The sequence below is a fragment of the Thalassophryne amazonica genome, chromosome 4 (assembly GCF_902500255.1).
Source record: "Thalassophryne amazonica chromosome 4, fThaAma1.1, whole genome shotgun sequence".
NCBI classification, from domain to species: Eukaryota; Metazoa; Chordata; class Actinopteri; order Batrachoidiformes; family Batrachoididae; genus Thalassophryne; species Thalassophryne amazonica.
In genome coordinates, this window is record NC_047106.1 from 69,182,009 (window position 1) to 69,197,090 (window position 15,082).

The 15,082-nt window shown below is 42.4% G+C and overlaps 1 protein-coding gene across 7 annotated transcripts in view; it reads left to right on the forward strand.

Moving 5' to 3' along the window:
* The window catches only part of sh3bgr (SH3 domain binding glutamate-rich protein), a 53,220-nt gene that overhangs the window by 13,488 nt on the left and 24,650 nt on the right, over nucleotides 1-15,082 (forward strand). For 3 of the 7 annotated variants that reach the window (XM_034168068.1, XM_034168075.1, XM_034168069.1), the window contains 3 exons: nucleotides 3,133-3,231; nucleotides 3,703-3,723; nucleotides 3,818-3,838. In XM_034168068.1, the coding sequence (XP_034023959.1) occupies nucleotides 3,133-3,231; nucleotides 3,703-3,723; nucleotides 3,818-3,838 (141 nt within the window). Of the gene's footprint in view, nucleotides 1-3,132; nucleotides 3,394-3,702; nucleotides 3,724-3,817; nucleotides 3,839-15,082 lie in introns of those variants that run through there. The other 4 variants (XM_034168071.1, XM_034168073.1, XM_034168072.1 and 1 more) reach the window with 2 other exon arrangements.

The following is a 15,082-nucleotide window of genomic DNA, read 5'->3' on the forward strand; positions in this document are numbered from 1 at the left end:
TATGGGCAGTGAAGGCGCAGTGAAGGTGGGGGGGCAGATTTTTAGGGGGGTCCGTTCGGTCAGCAACACCAGAATAAAATTGCGTTAGCATTATTATCACTTGCATTACATAAGCGCATACAGACCATACCCACTATCACTCCTCAATGAAAGAGCGTTTATTTACCCTACAGTCAGATTAGCTACACGAGGGTAATAAGCAGTTGGAGTTTGTTGCTTGATGGGCATTCCCAGGGCGTAGCCAGTTCATGGTTACTTGCTGTTACAGTGCACAATGTTTAAATGATAGATTATAAAGGATGGGAAAACCTGACTTGGTCTCTGTGGGGACGCCACTCCGTGCATCTATGGACTGCCCAAAATCCACAAACTGGATGTGCCACTCAGGCCTATTGTATGTAGCACAGATTCCATCACGTACAATGTGGCCAAGCACCTCAAGTGGATTTTGGCTCCTCTAGTGGGTAACTCAGAACACCATGTGGAGAACACACAAGATTTTGTGAACAAGATCAAGGACCTGCAGCTGGAGGCAGATGAAACAATCGTGTCTTTTGATGTGACTTCGTTGTTCACCTGCATCCCCACCACTGAGGCCGTCTCAGCGGTGAGGCAGAGACTGCTGGAGGATGTGTCTCTACTTGAAAGGACCAAACTCACATCTGCCAGCTCTTGGAGATCTGTCTTAACACCACGTATTTCCTGTTTAGGGGGAATTACTACAGGCAGATTCATGGCTGTGCGATGGGGTCTCTGGTATCCCCCATTGTGGCCAATCTGTACATGGAGCGAGTGGAAAAGACAGCCTTGACGTCTTTCACGGGCATCTCTCCCAGTTCAGATATGTTGATGACACATGGGTTAAAATCAAGCAACACGAAGTTGAGGACTTTACAGAACACATCAACTCGGTGGACGCCAATATCAAGTTCACACATGAGGATGCCAGAAACAACCATTTAGCCTTCTTGGACTGTGATGTTACGATTGGAGAGAACAGGCAGCTCCAGACAGGGGTTTACAGAAAACCAACTCACACTGACCAATATCTGCTCTTTGGCTCAAACCACCCCCTTGAACACAAGCTCGGGGTGATCAGGACGCTTCAACACAGAGCCCTACAGGTGCCCACAACTGCAGAGGGAAGGGCTAAAGAACAGCAACTTGTCCGGAAAGCCCTCACAGTATGTGAGTACCCACGATGGTCCCTGGACAAAGTGCAGAAGTCCCAGAGAACAAAGAGACCAGATAGACAGGAGACGGAAACAAGAAGAAGAGGAGTGTCTCTCCCTTATTTAGCAGGAGTAGGGGAAACACTACAGAGGATCTTCAGACAGCACAAAATCCCAGTTTACTTTAAACCGGTTAACACCTTGAGACAGAAATTAGTTCACCCTAAGGACAGGATCCCTAGTTACAAACAGAGCAATGTAGTGTATTCTATCAGATGTCAGGAAAACTGTAACGAACACTACATAGGTGAGACTAAGCAACCTTTACACAAAAGGCTATACCAGCACCGCAGAGAGGGCGCCAGTGGACCTCAGTCTGCAGTTCATCTCCACCTTAAAGACACTAACCACACGTTTGAGGACAAGGAAGTTAAAATATTAGCCAGAGAGAAGAAATGGTTTGAGAGAGGGGTCAAGGAGGCATTCTTTGTGAAACGTTTGAAACCCAGCCTTAACCGGGGAGGGGGTCTGAGACATGCTTTAACCCTGTTTACAATGGGGTACTCAGGTCAAAGCAGTTTCAGTCTTTTGTTCATGGTAATGAGTCATTCACGTCATCAGCAGAGTCATCAAGGGAGCCATCAGGAGAGGGACAGCTGCCCTGTCATTAGGAGGGTGCTAACTAGAGCACAATAGGTGCTAATTAGAGCTATTGTTTAGTCACCAGCCTATAGCAGTCTGCCTCTCGGTAGGAGGGGTCTGGTTAGGTTTAAAACTCCAGCTTTTGTGACTTCTTGATTATTCTTCTCTACAAGAGGCAAGACAGAAGTCAGACCACCAGAGCAAGAATTTTAGCTGAGGAAGCTTCTGCGATTTGAAGCGAAACGTCCTCACGTCAAGCAACCCAGTCCAGTCGAAGATTCAAGCTTCTCTATTAAAAAATAATAGAAATTCTGGGGTCGGACGTCTTGATGGGAGGTGTAGTTGGTGCTACTGCTGAACAGGGTACAGACATATTGTGCAACAGTACTACAGCATAAAAAAAATACCGCTCTAGACTGGACCAAAGTACTGGGTGGGTAATGACATTACCAGCCCGCTTTTGGCAAGCTGATATAGAGTACCAGTGTGCATGTAACAAAGGAATAGCAACCAGAGAATGCCCTAGTAAGTGATAATAATGATTCATCCTAGTACGTTACAGTTAGCACAGTATCCAAGACTGGCTGCTACAGAAGTTCATCGCTTGTGTATTTATGTGGGAACTTGAATATAGAAAAGATTAGTATTTCTGGATTGTCACCAAAATTTGTTCAATGTTTCCATGACTCTGAGACTGTCTTCCCAAATGTTAGTAGTTGGATTTTGATTCACGTTTGATTTGTAATCTATCAAAAAGACCAGCTGTTTCCCAAACTTAAAAATGTCGTGGCCCTCTCTGAAGTATCTGAGGCCCACCCACAGATTTTAATCACAATTTTGATCAGCTCTGTAGACGAATAGAAGTAATTTAAAGTCTCATGGCTTTATTTTATTACTTCTGATTACATTTTAAAATATTTCTGGGTAATTTTAATCTTTATTGCAAAGTTGAAGTGTATTTTTAATCATCTCCCATGATCCAACTCTGTTGTCTTCATGGCCCACCAGGGGCACATAGACCACATTTTGGGACCACTGAAACAGACTAACAATGTCTGCCCCCCTTCTGTCAGGTCATGGATTTAGAGCAACACTGCAAAATGAAGAAGCATTTCAAAAATTTTTAGGCAGTTCCTTTTGACATCATTCCAATTTTTTACTTTTGTAAATTCAGTCCTGTAGCCTTTACTCCTAAACCTTACCCACAGGATTGGTTAATGTCCTGTTGATACCCTGTGACTAACGCAGTGCTACTTGTTGTGTTGCCTGAACAGCTTTTCTGTTTTTTCTTTTATAACTACTTTTGCCTCGCCATAAGGAGGTTCCAGTGGAAGAGCGTAATGGCGATGCAAACAGACAGGAAATAGCAGAAGAAGAGAATGCAGATGACGCTGTTGAAAAGGAAACAGAAGACACAGTAATCTCTGCTAGAATCTAGTGTTGTGCAGCATTTCTTCCACCTTCCTTTATTGGAATGTTCTTCACGCCACCTCCACCTAGCATTTGTCAAACACCCACAATAACTGTGTGCCTCCTTTCCAAGTTGCTGTTATCCTCACCACCACAGGCATTTCTACGGCGTGACTCATTCATTCATGTATTAACAGATGGCATGTAACTTTCCAGTTGAACAATCCTGTTTGTTCTTTCAGAACCAGAGGACATTTAACTTCACTGTTGCTATAAGTTTCTTTTGTTATTTTAGTTTACCTTCGTTTGTAACCCCTGTGTTTTTGCTGATGATGATATTTGTTGTTGAACCAACCTACACTGAACTCCACAACTATCTGTGCATTTTCAGTGTTTTCCTAATCCTGATCTGTGGATGTCGTATGTTAGTGTTGATCAGAGATGATTTATAATGTTCTGTTCTTTGTTTTGTTCAAAGGTACATGCAGATGAAGATGAGGTAACAATCTTAAAATTTTAGAAGCACATTGAACACAAATTTAAAAACTCTCAAGAATTTAATTTCACTGTAGTGGTTTTTATGTCTTTGACAGGAAGAAGCAGATGAAGGCAAGGTAAGAAAGACGGCACAGCTACAGTTCTTGCTATAACATCTGAATACATTTAGGCGTTAGTAACAAGTGGAAAAAAATTTGCAGCTATTGTGTTCTGCCATCTTACTTATATAGTGTGTCAGCACTGAGATGCTTCATTTTTATTCGCACAAACTAATGGAGTGTTAATTGAATGCTTTTGTATACGAGGGCTGTCCGTAAAGTATAGGTCCTTTTTATTTTTTTCAAAAACTATATGGATTTCATTCATATGTTTTTACGTCAGACATGCTTGAACGCTCGTGCGCATGCGTGAGTTTTTCCACGCCTGTCGGTGACGTCATTCGCCTGTGAGCACTCCTTGTGGTAGGAGTCGTCCAGCCCCTCGTCGGAATTCCTTTGTCTGAGAAGTTGCTGAGAGACTGGCGCTTTGTTTGATCAAAATTTTTTCTAAACCTGTGAGACACATCGAAGTGGACATGGTTCGAAAAATTAAGCTGGTTTTCAGTGAAAATTTTAACAGCTGATGAGAGATTTTGAGGTGATTCTGTCGCTTTAAGGACTTTTCACGGTGCGAGACGTCGTGCAACGCTCTCAGGCAGCGTCATCAGCCTGTTTCAAGCTTAAAACCTCCACATTTCAGGCTCTATTGATCCAGGACGTCGTGAGAGAACAGAGACGTTTCAGAAGAAGTCGGTTTCAGCATTTTATCCGGATATTCCACTGTTAAAGGAGATTTTTTTAATGAAAGACGTGCGGACGGGTCCGCGCATCGGGACGCAGCCGACGCGGCGCGGCGGCACAGGAAAAACACCTCCGTGTTGATAACCATTTGTTAAAATCCAGTTGGCTTTTGATGGCTTTCAGTGGAGTGAGTATATGAGAAATTGTTTACCAGCTGGAGATGTTCCAACTTGTCCTTAAGGCTTCCAACAGAGGTGTTTTTCCTGTGACGGATCGTCGCGGCGGCTGCGAGCCAACGCTGCAATCCGCCCGCACGTCTTTCATTAAAAAAATCTCCTTTAACAGTGGAATATCCGGATAAAATGCTGAAACCGACTTCTTCTGAAACTTCTCTGTTCTCTCACGACGTCCTGGATCAATAGAGCCTGAAATGTGGAGGTTTTAAGCTTGAAACAGGCTGATGACGCTGCCTGAGAGCGCTGCACGACGTCTCGCACCGTGAAAAGTCCTTAAAGCGACAGAATCACCTCAAAATCTCTCATCAGCTGTTAAAATTTTCACTGAAAACCAGCTTAATTTTTCGAACCATGTCCACTTCGATGTGTCTCACAGGTTTAGAAAAAATTTTGATCAAACAAAGCGCCAGTCTCTCAGCAACTTCTCAGACAAAGGAATTCCGACGAGGGGCTGGACGACTTCTCCCACAAGGAGTGCTCACAGGCGAATGACGTCACCGACAGGCGTGGAAAAACTCACGCATGCGCACGAGGGTTCAAGCATGTCTGACGTAAAAACATATGAATGAATTCCATATAGTTTTTGAAAAAAATAAAAAGGACCTATACTTTACGGACAGCCCTCGTATAAGGCAAATGCATAAATCATTTTTCGGGCTATAAGTCACTTTTTAAAAAGTTGTTTGTCTCTTCCTGCAACTTATATTTTTGAAGCGACTTATATATGAAAAATATTGCATTATGATGTATGGCCACAAGATGGCACCATCTACACGTTACAAGTTGCTCCTGTATACCGATCTGAAAGAGCCACTGTGATTCATGTTCTGGAGCAGAAGGTGGCAGGAAAGGCACCATTAAGATAGATGGCAACCATTGTAAAAGAAGATCTGAATGAGAGAATGTGTTGGCCAGAGGTGTCAAATCCAGCTTCAGAAAGTAAAAACCCTCCCATGTGTTGCTTCTACCTGTGCACCTAAAACAGATGATCTCAATAATTAGCTCATCCACTTGCCTGAAGAGCTGAACTAATTATAATCAGCTGGTTTATTGGGAAGATGGAACAAATATATGGCTGGACTTTTACTTTCTGAAGCTGGTGTTGGGTTTTAGTGAATTGGGTGAAATTAATAAATTACGTTCTCAAAGTGAAAGACCACAATCTTGAATAAAGAGAGGGAATAACGTAACTGTCAAACTACTTGCCACTCCACTTGTTTACAGTATGTGGGACAGCAAGAACAGCAATGAGGAAGATGGCTATATGTTTTAAAATGTACAGTAGTTTCAAAACATTTAATTACTTTTAGTGAGGAAATGTGCACGGTTAGCTCTGAACAGACATTTTTGTCTGTTCAGAGGCAAGAAGCAGTTTACTCTGAGTTTCTTGTGCCTTATACAATAACATTAATTTGCCCTTTAGCTTCTTCCTGTGAAGACAGTGTTTGCTTTAAATAAACAATGCACTGAATAAATAAATTTTACTTCTTGTTCCATGAAACAGTAGCACCATGTTTCAAAAATAAATGTGACTTATAGACCAGTACAACTTATATGTTTTTCTTTTCTTCATGATGCATCTTTGGACAGATGCAACTAATATTACTGTGCAACATATAGTCTGGAAAGTAACATTTCTGCTGCTCTTTTGAAAAATGTTAATAGTTCACAATCATGTTTGCAGTCCTTACAAATGCTATGCATTTTGTGTAGTGAGTACACATTTGAAACTCCGAGTATGCTGTTACACTGTTGTTCCCAAGACTCTACAATAATTTAAAATTTAAATTTAAAATGAACACAACCATTGGTTTAAATGCAAAACCAACATTTTCTGCTGAAACCTTTTCCCTATTTACAATGGAACATAGAACATAAGTATTTGTTTGGAAGTGATTTTAGGTGGATAATATATTTACAAATTGTGTACACAGATCTCATCCTGTACATGATTTAAAAATGCAAAATACAGGAAGAAGAGTGGAAAAAAATGAGAATACATTCCTTGAGAGACTCGCCATTCCTGCTCAGCCAGAATGACATCATTTACATCTTTTGTTTCATCTGACCACTGAAGTTAGCAGACAACTAGTCCATCCCAGCTTGCAAAAGTTTCCTTGGCCTTTCCCAGTTGCTGGGGTTCTCAATGCCGAAGCACTTGTGCACTGGATCATGCCCAGAAAAGAACGTAACATGGAGGAAAAAAACAGAGGATTCAGTAGATTCTCACAAATCCAATAAGACCAAGCATTCATGATATGCACACTCTTAAGGCTATGAAATTGGGCTATTAGTAAAAAAAAAAGTAGAAAAGGGGGTGTTCACAATAATAGTTGCATCTGCTGTTGACGCTACAAACTCGAAACTGTTATGTTCAAACTGCTTTTTTAGCAATCCTGTGAATCACTAAACTAGTATTTAGTTGTATAACCACAGTTTCTCATGATTTCTTCACATCTGCGAGGCATTAATTTTGTTGGTTTGTAACCAAGATTTTGCTCATTTACTAGTGTGCTTGGGGTCATTGTCTTGTTGAAACACCCATTTCAAGGGCATGTCCTCTTCAGCATAAGGCACCATGACGTCTTCAAGTATTTTGACATATCCAAACTGATCCATGATACCTGGTATGCGATATATAGGCCCAATACCATAGTAGGAGAAACACGCCCATAGCCCAGAGTTTGGGGGTCGTCTCACAAACTGTCTGTGGCCCTTGGACCCAAAAAGAACAATTTTACTCTCATCAGTCCACAAAATATTCCTCCATTTCTCTTTAGGCCAGTTGATGTGTTCTTTGGCAAATTGTAACCGCTTCTGCACATGTCTTTTATTTAACAGAGGGACTTTGCGGGAGATTCTTGCAAATAAATTAGCTTCACACAGGCGTCTTCTAACTGTCACAGCACTTACAGGTAACTCCAGACTGTCTTTGATCATCCTGGAGCTGATCAGTGGGTGAGCCTTTGCCATTCTGGTTATTCTGCTATCCATTTTGATGGTTGTTTTCCGTTTTCTTCCACGCATCTGTTTTTTTTTTTTTTTTTTTTGTCCATTTTAAAGCATTGGAGATCATTGTAGATGAACAGCCTATAATTTTTTGCACCTGCGTATAAGTTTTCCCCTCTCCAATCAACTTTTTAATCAAACTACGCTGTTCTTCTGAACAATGTCTTGAACGTCCCATTTTCCTCAGGCTTTCAAAGAGAAAAGCATGTTCAACAGGTGCTGGCTTCATCCTTACATAGGGGACACCTGTTTCAGACCTGCTTGTTCCACAAAATTGATGAACTCACTGACTGAATGCCACACTACTATTATTGTGAACACCCCCTTTTCTACTTTTTTTTTTACTAATAGCCCAATTTCATAGCTTTAAGAGTGTGCATATCATGAATGCTTGGTCTTGTTGGATTTGTGAGAATCTACTGAATCTACTGGTACCTTGTTTCCCATGTAACAATAAGAAATAGACTCAAAATCTGGATTAATCTTTTTAGTCACATAGCACTACTATTATTCTGAACGCTACTGTACTATGCCAGTATGCTAGCCATATGAATGGGAAAATAAGTGCGTGACCTTGTGATAAATTTATCTGATTTATCCACAGAGAAACTTGTGCTAGCCATAAGTGCCAGGTGTCACGTTGGCAACCATCTTTACACAACATCAGCAGGTGCAGCATCTTCAGCAGTCACACAATACAAGTGCTGTAAATGATGTAATTCTGGGAGGCTGGGAATTCTGAGTCCCCTGACATTCCTACTACATGTTCCACTGTCCAGATAGAAATTTATTTGCGGTTTCACATCTTATCAAGGTGTGGCTTGATGGAAGGATAGGGGTATGTTGATTTGATGGTCTTTTAGTTGTTAATGTGTTTCACACATTTTATTCAAATGGGAATGTAGCAACTACAACCCCTGGCAAAAATTATGGAATCACCGGTCTCGGAGGATGTTCATTCAGTTGTTTAATTTTGTAGAAAAAAAAGCAGATCACAGACATGACACAAACCTAAAGTCATTTCAAATGGCAACTTTCTGGCTTTAAGAAACTATAAGAAATCAGGAAAAAAAAATTGTGGCAGTCAGTAACGGTTACTTTTTTAGCCCAAGCAGAGGAAAAAAATATGGAATCACTCAATTCTGAGGAAAAAATTTGGAATCATGAAAAACAAAAGAACGCTCCAGCACATCACTAGTATTTTGTTGCACCACCTCTGGCTTTTATAACAGCTTGCAGTCTCTGAGGCATGGACTTAATGAGTGACAAACAGTACTCTTCATCAATCTGGCTCCAACTTTCTCTGATTGCTGTTGCCAGATCAGCTTTGCAGGTTGGAGCCTTGTCATGGACCATTTTCTTCAACTTCCACCAAAGATTTTCAATTGGATTAAGATCCGGGCTATTTGCAGGCCATGACATTGACCCTATGTGTCTTTTTGCAAGGAATGTTTTCAGTTTTCGCTCTATGGCAAGATGCATTATCATCTTGAAAAATGATTTCATCATCCCCAAACATCCTTTCAATTGATGGGATAAGAAAAGTGTCCAAAATATCAACGTAAACGTGTGCATTTATTGATGATGTAATGACAGCCATCTCCCCAGTGCCTTTACCTGACATGCAGCCCTATATCATCAATGACTGTGGAAATTTACATGTTCTCTTCAGGCAGTCATCTTTATAAATCTCACTGGAACGGCACCAAACAAAAGTTCCAGCATCATCACCTTGCCCAATGCAGATTCGAGATTCATCACTGAATATGACTTTCATCCAGTCATCCACAGTCCACGATTGCTTTTCCTTAGCCCATTGTAACCTTTTTGTAACCATTTCCTTTAGGCGGTTTCTTACAGTTCGGTCACAGACGTTGACTCCAGTTTCCTCCCATTTGTTCCTCATTTGTTTTGTTGTGCATTTTCGATTTTTGAGACATATTGCTTTAAGTTTTCTGTCTTGACGCTTTGATGACTTCCTTGGTCTACCAGTATGTTTGCCTTTAACAACCTTCCCATGTTGTTTGTATTTGGTCCAGAGTTTAGACACAGCTGACTGTGAACAACCAACATCTTTTGCAACATTGCGTTATGATTTACCCTCTTTTAAGAGTTTGATAATCCTCTCCATTGTTTCAATTGACATCTCTCGTGTTGGAGCCATGATTCATGTCAGTCCAGTTGGTGCAGCAGCGCTCCAAGGTGTGATCACTCCTTTTTAGATGCAGACTAACGAGCAGATCTGATTTGATGCAGGTGTTAGTTTTGGGGATGAAAATTTACAGGGTGATTCCATAATTTATTCCTCAGAATTGAGTGAGTTCATATTTGTTTCCCTCTGCTTGGTCTAAAAAAGTAACCGTTACTGACTGCCACAATTTTCTTTTCCTGATTTCTTATAGTGTTTCTTAAAGCCAGAAAGTTGCCATTTGAAATGACTTTAGTTTTGTGTCATGTCTGTGATCTGCTTTTTTTTCTACAAAATTAAACAACTGAATGAACATCCTCCAAAGCCGGTGATTCCATAATTTTTGCCAGGGGTTGTACATGTGATAGTTATCTGATAATAATTTTATTCTGTGACAGCAGTTATCAACAAATTGTATTTTCCATGTGATAATGTGTGAATTATAAAATGTAAATCTGGCCCATATTTTGCCCAGTTTCAAACTCGTAACAGATACCCCTTAAAATGGATTAAGTGTGGAAAATAGAATTTTTGTAAGTCAGTACCTTCGGCTGCTCCCTTGTTTTTTCACTTGGAGTCACCACAGCAGAACCAAGGTGGATTTGCATGTTGATTTGGCACAGGTTTTACACCGGATGCCATCATTTACGCAACTCCACATTACATATAGAAATGTGGCAGGGGTGGCGTTTGAACCAGGAACTAACTACTTGGCCACCACTAAATAGAATTTCTGTAATGTTTGATATTTTAAAGGTGTAACTTCATAGAACCAGAGATTGTGATTGGAACAAGAATCTGGTTTAAAGAGAGCTTCCTACAATTTTTGTATGCACTGTTCTCTCTCTCTTTCTTTCTTACCCATCCTCCCCCCATCTTCCGATTCATCATTTCGGTCTCTTCCCTCACTTTGGATTTAATGACTAAAGAACACGTGTGTAATGCCACAGAATTCTTATTGAATCTTTTAGCTTTATCAGTGTTTTTTTTCCTGACTGTGGTTTGTCATGTGTCTGTCACAGAGAGCCAATACCTTTTTATCACAGCTCTCTGTGACAGCATGTGTCATGCAGATGTTTTTGCAGTGTTGTGAGGTCTGCATTTTCTGTTAATGTTGTTGGCTAAGGTTATACCAACATCGGCTGATCTTGGAAGATCAACAAACACATAAAATTTGTTTTTATCTTCAGTCTGACTTGAAAGCCAGAATAATGATGTAATTAAACTGTTTTTCCCCCTTCAGTTCATGCTGCAAAGCAAATTTCCAACTGATGATTGAATGTTAAACATCATTAAAGTGCCCCAGGAACTATTTGTTTTTAAAAGAGTTTCCTTTAAGCCAGTGTTTGTCAAACATTTCAGACCTAGGACCACCTAACTAATTAAAAAAAAAAAAGAAAAATCTAACCAAAGACAATGGGTCTGCTTTAAGCCAGTGTTTGTCAAACATTTCAGACCTAGGACCACCTAACTAATTAAAAAAAAAAAAGAAAAATCTAACCAAAGACAATGGGTCTGCTTACCACTCAAGCAGTATACGAGGTCTATTTTTTTTAACTATATGGATTTGAATGACGTGCGATTACACCAATCATGCTTGAACCCTCGTGCGCATGCGTGAGTTTTTTCACGCGTGTCGGTGACGTCATTTCCCTGTGGGCAGGCCTTGCGTGAGATGTGGTCCAGCCCTCTCGGCTGAATTCCTTTGTTTCACACGCTGCTCGAGATGGCGCGCGTTGCTTTATCAAAATTTTTTTTGGACCTGTGAGGAATATCCGAGTGGACACTATTCAAGAAATTTAGCTGGTTTCCGGTGAAAAGTTTAATGGCTGATGAGAGATTATGGGGTGTTTCTGTCGCTGTAAGGACTTCCCACGGAGCGGGACGTCGCGCAGTACTTCCAGGCGCCGTCGTCGGCCTGTTTCGACCTGAAAACATCCTAATTAAAGGCTTAATTCACCCAGGACGTCGTGAGAGAACAGAGAAGATTCAGAAGAGGCCGGCATGAGGACTTTATGCGGACATTCCACTGTTTAAGGACATTTTTTAATGAAAGACGTGCGCGCAAATTCGCCGAGTCATTTCCATGACGACTCGGCAAATCTGTGTGCGCCGCGACAGGAAAAACACCTCCGTGTTGAAAACCATTTGTAAAATTCAGGCGGCTTTTGATGGCTTTCAGCAAGTGAGTAACTGAGAAATTGTTTAACAGCTTGGGCATGTTCCAACTTGCCCGTTAAGGTTTCCAACGGAGGTGTTTTTCCTGTCGCGACCCCCCGCGGTCGGGTCCGGCCCGACATGCGACTCTGCCCGCACGTTCTTTCATTACGAAATGTCCGAATAAACTCCTCATGCTGACTTCTTCTGAAAGTTCTCTGATGACTTACTGGGTCAACAGAGCCTGAAATGTGGAAGTTTTCAACTTGAAACGGCGAGACGCTGCCGCCTCGAAGCGCAGATCGCTGTCAGGCGCCGTGGGCCGTCCTTAAAGCGACACTACCAGACCAAAATCTCTCATCAGCTGTTATAATTTTTACGGAAAACCAGCTGAATTTATTGAATGGTGTCCACTCAGTTTTGCCTTACAGTTTTGAAAAAACTTTGATCAAACAAAGCAGCAGTCTCTGAGCCATTCCTAGTAAAAGTAAGTCCCTTCGGCTGCTCCCTTGTTTGCACTCGGGGTCGCCACAGCAAATCCAAGGTGGATCTGCATGTTGATTTGGCACAGGTTTTACGCCGGATGCCCTTCCTGACGCAACTCCACATTACATGGAGAAATGTGGCAGGGGTGGGATTTGAACCCAGAACCTTCCGAACTGAAACCAAGCGCATTAACCACTTGGCCACCAGCAGTCTCTGAGCCATTCCTAAACAATGAAAAAAATCGACGAGAGGGTGGGCGACTCCTCACTCAAAGACTGCCCACAGGCGAATGACGTAACCGACAGGCGTGAAAAAACTCTCGCATGCCCACGAGGGTTCAAGCATGTCTGATGTAATCACACGTGATTCAAATCCATATGGTTTTTGAAAAAAATAATTAAGGTCGGATACTTTTCTAATAGACCTCGTATTTCAACAGTATGTTTCTATCTATTAGACTTTGGAGTCATTTTTAAACTGTGTGAGAAACACATCCAAGTTAGAATATGATACTAATTTAAAATGTGATCTTTTTCCAATATACTCATGGACCACTAGGGGTGGCTGATGGACCACCAGTGGTCTGTGTATCAGTGTTTGAGAAACGCTGCTTTAAAGAAAGGAAGTTCAACACCAGAATAGGTGTTTTTTTTGTTGTTTTTTTTTACTTCAGCTATTCATTGCCATTTTATAGCTCAGAAGATCAGAAAAAATACATAGTTACACAATCTTGAGGCAGAAAGCTATAAAATGAGATTTGGATGAAGTCTGCAGACTGAGTATAAAGCCTTTTTAATTTTTTAAAAGAATTTCTGACAGTATAAACCTCTTGGGTCTCCCAGAGGATAGTAGAGTCAAACCAGAATGAAACCTACGCATATGGACACTGAGCATGTACGTCACACAGGAAGTGTTTGCAAACTGGAGCCAGTTTCATGTTAGGGCCCTGTCCCACTGGCGTTTAGGAGGATTTGCGCATGAAATGAGGAGACAAAAGCTGAGCGTCCGCAACAAAGGTGGGCGGAAATGACAAATGTCCCGGGGTGGATCAACGAATACATGAGGAAGAAAAGCGGATATAACAGGGAACAGAAGCGAAGGCGACCGCGGAGGCGCCCCCATGAGGGGCACAGCGGCCGTGATGCACTCGCTTCATCTGTGCCCACTATGTCTGCATTAGAGGATGACATTTTTCGGGAATTCCCGTGGGTCACGTGATTCCTGCGGGATTCCCGCGGGATGGGAGTCAAAATTTTATCAATTCCTTGATTGGGATGGGATGGGAATAAAAATGAAGGGGAGCGGGCAGGAGCGGGAATGCCAAAAATAGATGATGATTTTCATCTATTTAATGCGGCGTTCACACCAGGTGCAATAAGACGCTACAAATTCGTGGGGGTCGTGTGGCGACGGACGCGCCTCCTTCGCCGGTGTGTCACTCTGCTTTTGCTGTGAAAATTCACCCTGGTGCGTCATCAAATAGGAGGAGCTTCCATTCCGCTCGCCGGCTCCGGTTGTCAGTCAAGTTAACATGAAGGACCTTGATCACACGGAGCGAGTTGTTGTGGAAAGCTCCCAATACAGAGAGTATCATTATTTGCTGCAGGAGCTGAGTCTGGATGACGGCTGCTTTCAGTGGTCCTTCCACCTCTGCAGGACCCAACTTGAGGACCAACTGTCCCGTTCACGCGCGCACATGTAAACAATTAAAAAAAAAAAAAAAAAAAAGAAACTCCGCTGCTTGCTGCAGCTCGCTCTTCCACGAAAAACTGTTGTGTGGGCCGCTGAAGAGGAGGTACTGCTGGCCCACCACCACCACATGGTGGTGCTTGAAGTGCGGGCTTCAAGCACGAGAGGGCGTCATAGCAACCGGGAGTGACAGCTGTCACTTGCCATCAGCACCAGCTGTCACTCATCCACATCACCACCACCATAAAGGCCGGACTGCAACTCCACCTCCCCGCCGAGAAATCAGCAACCTTGGAGGTAATTTCTCTGCTGTATTCACAACGAATAATAGTCTGATCTCATTTGCAGCCGTTTCCCTGTGACGTGTTCCTTATCTGCTGTATTGGCGTTTGGTGTGGACTGCGACGGCTTCGCCTCACACCCCAACCAGATAAGTGGTTTTCACAGGAGCTGTCCGAGTGTGTTATTGGAGGTGGAGGTTCTCCCTCCTTACAGAACACAGACTGTGGGATTACTGAGTGTGCGTACTCACACTCATCTGTGCTGTTTCTGTTCTCTGCCAGCAGTACCAGGTCTGACAGCTGGAGACGGGACTTGGCGGCTCCGGTGTTCTTCAGATCCGTTGGCGGTGAGGGCCGTGTGGGATCCGGCTCGGTTCTGGACGGGCGTCTCCTATCCTCAAGCCTGCCCACACGTCACCCAACGTGTAATTGACTATAGTCCCAAACTGATTGTTGTCTGTATTCCGTTGTGCACAATTTACAACATTAAATTGTTACTGTTTGGCTTATCCATTGCCCGTTCTTTTACGCCCCC